The sequence below is a fragment of the Tachypleus tridentatus genome, chromosome 9, assembly GCF_004210375.1.
Source record: "Tachypleus tridentatus isolate NWPU-2018 chromosome 9, ASM421037v1, whole genome shotgun sequence".
NCBI lineage: Eukaryota > Metazoa > Arthropoda > Merostomata > Xiphosura > Limulidae > Tachypleus > Tachypleus tridentatus.
This window is the reverse complement of record NC_134833.1, coordinates 97,772,598-97,778,879: the sequence shown is the minus strand read 5'-3', so window position 1 is coordinate 97,778,879 and position 6,282 is coordinate 97,772,598. Positions and strand designations below refer to the sequence as shown.

At 30.4% G+C, this 6,282-nt stretch overlaps 1 protein-coding gene across 1 annotated transcript in view; it reads right to left on the bottom strand.

The window, feature by feature from the left end:
• Nucleotides 1-1,573: 1,573 nt before the first annotated feature.
• Nucleotides 1,574-6,282, bottom strand: part of LOC143227438 (uncharacterized) — a 30,312-nt gene continuing 25,603 nt past the window's right edge. Inside the window, exons 5-6 of the mRNA XM_076458884.1 lie at nucleotides 3,877-3,995; nucleotides 1,574-1,928 (exon numbers count right to left, since the gene is read on the bottom strand). Of these exons, the coding sequence (XP_076314999.1) occupies nucleotides 1,619-1,928; nucleotides 3,877-3,995 (429 nt within the window). The 3' untranslated portion in view covers nucleotides 1,574-1,618. The remainder of the gene's footprint in view (nucleotides 1,929-3,876; nucleotides 3,996-6,282) is intronic.

Sequence of the window (6,282 nt, the reverse complement as noted above, 5' to 3'; positions counted from 1 at the left end):
TTAACCAAATTTGGTATGGAGGTTCACTGGGTTCATGGAGAGATTTATACAAATTTTCAGATTTGCAATTTTTACCATCACCTCACATCCTGTGGATGGACCTTTACCAATTGTGAAAGAAGGTTTGTTGGGTTCATGCGAAAGCACATGGAAATCTATGGGTTCACATATTGTGTTTTGAAGTTTTTGGGGTCGATTTTGCGTTTTTTGTAGTTTTTTTTACGATTACATATAAGAGAAGCAAATTTTCACGTCCTGAAATCAGCTTTCATTAATTACGAATTTACATAATTTCCATCCAGGGTGCGGATAGTCCTGCTAGCATAATAATGTGCTTTACAGTTGTTATATAAGTAAAACATGTAAAAGTGGAGCTGCACTAGCACTCTTGTATCCGTCGTCTCTGAATTCTTGTGATATTTCCTGGTTTGAAAACGTGAAACTCACAGTTATCTGAATACTATAACAATAAAGGTTCGAGTAATTTGTAAATAATAATAGGGATATGTTGCCGGTTATAGTGAAAGGTGAGAATGATACACAAATGGAGAGACAATCTTTATTTCAGCTTAAGTATCACTGAGAATAAAACGTAATCTCTAACAGTCTGAAAGGATGTGACAGAACTATTAAAGAGAGAATTTCAAATAAACAAAGTTGTTTGAAAGCAGCAAATTACTTTATGAATCCACATTCTTTATATAACTGATTAATGAATCTGAATACATCTATGGATCGTATCATAGTCACAAACTAATCTCACACATAGGGTGGTGATGAAACCAAAGCAAAAGTGTCAGGAAACAACAGATATCATGCTGCGCCATTCAAGTAGAGGGTATGAGACTAAGTTAGCATACGAATTATACCTTGTTTATTACGTTCTGGACAAGACCCCTAAGGAAATTTTTGAAAAGTGAATCCGTGTTTAAAGATGTAGATAAGAGATTAATTTAAGTGATAATTTATACCGCATTCCAAAGCTTGAAGAATAATATTAACTCGCTCGCCTACTCTGTTCTGAGAAACAGCACTAATTTGAAAATTCACAATTTATAACTTAGTAACAAATGGATAAACATTAGCCTATTGTTAGTGATTTAACACAATGGTAATATAAAATCAGATATTTTATGGTATTCAAGTTAAACGTATTGTTAAAACAACAATACTTTACGAATAGTTGAAGATACGTTCTTAAAACACGTCATTATTTTGGGACGGTGATCATCATGATAAAATAAGATGGTTTTAAGTAAAGCCTACAAGATAATAGTCAAAACACCTCAATAATTAGCGTATGGTGACTTGTAATAAAACAAAACAGTTTTAAAGTTTAAAAATAAGAATACTTTTAAAGCACGTCAGTACGTTGTTGCTGTTGTTAACTTGTTTTAATACAATAAGGTGGTTTACAAGTGTACAAAAACACTAAAATAACGACTGCTTTGCGGGAAGATGGTGGATTGTTTTAATTAAAGAAGGCAGTTTTAAAGACTACAAATAAACAAACAAACAAGTTTATACCACGTCAGTACTCTTTTTATTTCTCGTGACGTGTTTGGATAATTTTTCAACAATGTGTTCATTGAAAAAAATGTACTTATCTTTCGTACCTTTACAATACATATATATTTCTGAAAACTGATAAAGTATAATGAACATTCCTAAGTCGAAGTAAAATAGGTTTTTGGATCTTCACTGTAACACGACAACGTGCTACCTCTGTCCCGTTTACAAAAGAAACGATCTCATCTGTTTGCAACAGAAGAGAAAAATGGAGACAATTTCCTTTTTGGAAATCTTCTATTAAGGTGTTTGTCACACTTCCAGATTCAGAAATTTGACTATCTTGTACTTTGTACATCATTTTCCCTTCGAACGGAATAAAGGTCGTTTTTAGTGTTTGGAAAATCACTGATATTTTCCTGCGAAATAGAAATAATATTAACTATGATATACACGAAATCAGTATTATTTTTATTCAGTTTTAAAACCTCATATTCGGGTAATACTGAGAATATATTCTAACAGAATATATCCCTACTCCTAAGCTGATCTAACAGGATAAAATCATACCATTCACTTATTATTTGGAACTAGTATAATCTTCACGTATTTCATGTAATATAATGATCATAATCCTCGTGTATTTCATTTAATAAAATGATTATAATGCTCGTGTATTTTATTTAATAGAATTATTATCATCTTCGCATATTTCATTTAACAGATTGAGTATAACCCCAATATATTTCAGTTAATAGAATGGGTATAAGTCTGTTATTCACAGTAATATAAACAACGACATTCATCTAATGAAGTAAATATAATTGAGACTGACCATTCGTTGCTATAGGAAGCAATTTTGGAGTGGCCATGCCATTGCCTTTTCTAGGCGGGTCTAGGGGCATGCCCCTCAAAAATATTTAAAAATTTAATGGTATGAGATTGAATCTTGAACCATTTAAACTACAAATAGTGCATACACACAACATAATGTACTGAATCAAAAGAAGCAAGTATTAGTACATAAGTTGTAGCTATATATACGTATATGCTATGAAAAGAGGGCCAGGCTGTGGCGTGACTGGTCTTATGGCTTCCTACACTCTTAGCATTTGTTTATAAAACAAATGCCCTGCTATACTGACATTCAGAATAGAGAAGTACTGTACTCTAAAATTTATCTGATATTTCATGCACGACAACTATAGAACTTTATCTTATCGCAGGCTTTCTGATTTATTAGTTACTGTATTTATAATTTGTTTATATACTGTTATGTTTTGATTTATTAGTCACTGTATTTATAGTTTGTTTATATACTGTTATGTTTTGATTTATTAGTCACTGTATTTATAGTTTGTTTATATACTGTTATGTTTTGATTTATTAGTCACTGTATTTATAGTTTGTTTATATACTGTTATGTTTTGATTTATTAGTCACTGTATTTATAGTTTGTTTATATACTGTTATGTTTTGATTTATTAGTCACTGTATTTATAGTTCCTTTATATATTATTACTTTTTGATTTACTAGTCACTGTATTTATAATTTGTTTATATACTGTTATGTTTTGATTTATTAGTCACTGTATTTATAGTTCCTTTATATATTATTACTTTTTGATTTACTAGTTACTGTATTTATAATTTGTTTATATACTGTTATGTTTTGATTTATTAGTCACTGTATTTATAGTTTGTTTATATACTGTTATGTTTTGATTTATTAGTCACTGTATTTATTGTTACTTTTTGAGTTAGTAGTTACTGTATTTATAGTTTATATATTGTCACTTTTTTATTTATTAGTTACTGTTTTAAAGATTGTTTATATATTGTTTATTTTATTTCATTACCGTTCTAGCTATCTTTTATGTGTGACGACTAGCATATTCTGACACGAAAGTTTCTTTATCATCAGTGTCTTGCAAAAATGTCTTTGTTCAGGTAAACCTTATCTCTTATTCTGACATGACTGTTTCTCTTTCTTTTTGGTATAGTAACTATATTGTTATAATAAACCATGCTACACATTTTAACAGGACTGTTTCTTTGTTCTTGGTATAATAACTACTTTGTACTACTAAACTGAATTACGTATTCTGTCATTAATGTTTATCTATTTTTTACTATGTAGTTACAACTACTTTATGCTAATGTAACACGCCACATACCCTATAATGACTATTTGTATCTCTTTACTTTGTAATCACAGCTGTTTTGTGCTACTAAAGAGCGTCACGTATACTGAACTTATTATTTCTACTTTGATCTAGTAAAATCTAAAATTATCTAGTGTAACGTTGTAAAAGATGAAGTTGGAATATTTTTATAAGACACTTACGATATTACCTAAATACGTACCCCTGTGTGTTATTAATGTTCTCATCTTGTTTACACAGGCTTACTTGCAGTACATCGTTTATGTCCACACCATCCATAATCTTATAATTGGCCCAAAACACATTTGATTGTTCTGAACGCTAGAGAGAAAGTTTTTAAAATTACATTAGAAAAATTAATCATGGGTAAATCTTACATTTATTCTGATTGTTTTCAAATACAATTTAATTAAAGTTATTCTAGTGTATTGAATACGTTCAAACGAATTTATTCTTTGTCGGCGAGTTCTGGTTTTGTAAGTCGACTATTCTCCAATATCACTGTACTCTAACGTGGTTGTCGATGTTAGTATAATGAAAGAATTTTAATGTTCGAAAGGTTGTGCATCTGAAACTTCAGCTCTAGCTCTTAGTTACTTTAGATGTCTTCTGCTTCTTCTATCTATCTGTACTTTGATCTGTATTTAGTAAAAATGCACACGAAATCTGAATGAACTAATTCTAAAGTTGGGGAAAAATTGGTTCTACTTGTTAGAAGATTAATTTGTTACAGCGCTCAAATTCCAAAACTTCGATATAAATGGAGTTGTGCGTACTACCACATGATCAATCCTTTTGAATGTCATTTATCAGAAAGTAAAAAATGAAGTAAAGTAACGCAAGGCATTAGAAAGGTGGTAATGAAAAAAAAGTAGTCTTTAAAAATATTTTTTGGTTTATAATTAAGCAGAAAGCTAAACACTAGTCTATTTGCACAGTGTCCACCACAGGTATCGAAATCCGATTTTTAGCTTTATAAGCCTGCAGATTTACCAACAAGAGGTGGACTTCGAATAATATATTTTGTGGACAGATATTGTTTAATGTCACTATAATATTAAAACAAGTTGGAGCACACATGGGGTTAAAGAGAATATGTAGATGTGTCATCTATTATAATAAAAGTGGCAATGACGTCTACTTTGATATTTTAGTGTGCATAATAATAAACATGGTTGACAAGGTGTTACACACTGTAACAACAAAGGACTAGTAAATATCCCAGAAATTCTGCAATCTTCTAGATAAGCTAGTCCTAAAAAACAACAAAAAAGAAATAAAAAATCCAAAAAATGAGACAGCATAGAGAAATAAAAACACGTGAGAAGAAATGGTTACTGGCAGAGAAAATTCCTCGCGAAAGAGTTATGAAGATAAAACTTATTGTTTTAGGTGGATCGCACTCAAAAGACAAAACGGATAGAAAAACAAAACGTTCAGAACAGCAGTGTGTTTGTCCGTTTCTACTATATGAGAAATGTAGATGTAGTGTAGGAGCTGTAAAGGGTAGTCCTAACTTACTCCTGGAGAAAAATAGGTGCAGTGTATGAATTGTAAGGAGTGGTCCCGTATTTATTATTCTTATATATGCTATATCCATGAGAACTCTACAGTCTGAAGGCCTACTAAAATTATACTTTTTGTTTGCGCATTTATCCTGATGAAATATTTGTTTTATAGGATTTTTTACTGACTACCTACTTCAGTATTTATTGACATGATTTGATAATTTGGTTGTTTCTTACAGGTAATTCTTTTGGATGCAATAGCAGGAGTCACAGCAAGGCCTGTTAGCAGGTTTCAATGTGGTAACTGACCTATTTTAATACTTGACCTTAGAAAAAAAAAGTGCTTTCTTTCATTATTTTTCTCAGGAACCAATGAAAAAGAAAGACGTAAGAACTAGTCTCAATCTCCCTGTTTAAGATTATTTATGTTTCTTAAAGCAGAATCTCACGATGTTCTGTTTACTGCATGTAATTGCAGTATTTAACTTTTCCATGCCAAAATAATCTGCATAAAGCCGAAACGAAATATTTATATAATCTGGTGCTTAACATATAATTCTGTTGTAACATGTTACATCGTTGGGATTATTTGGTAAAAATCATTTTAAGCCTCATCTATGTAAGATGATGAAGTAATTCATTTTTGTAATAACGTTTCTCACAAAATAGGATACATTTGCTTTGGGCGTAGATTGTAAATGTTGTTTGAACAAAATTTCCGAAAAATAATGATACCTAACTCATAAATAAACTTTGTAACTTGATCACTGATGAATGAAAGAACCAATTTTTCACTGTCTGACAATGAACTTGATAACTCATCGATTACTTTTTAAATAATTGCTTCACTGAGTCTATTATTTATATAATACTCCTTATTTTACAGACTAAACAAAAACTTTTATATTCTTAACATTCATGAAGTTTCTAAATATTGTACAATGTACCTTGTATCAAACAAACATTTCAAAGAAAGTATAATTTACAATTCTTCATTCTTCATGAATTGTAAATTCCTTGAGTAATCAGATTACACATATAAACAGCACATACGAAACAGTCCGTTCATCAAGTCTTTTTTGAAGGTTTTCTTCTTTGAG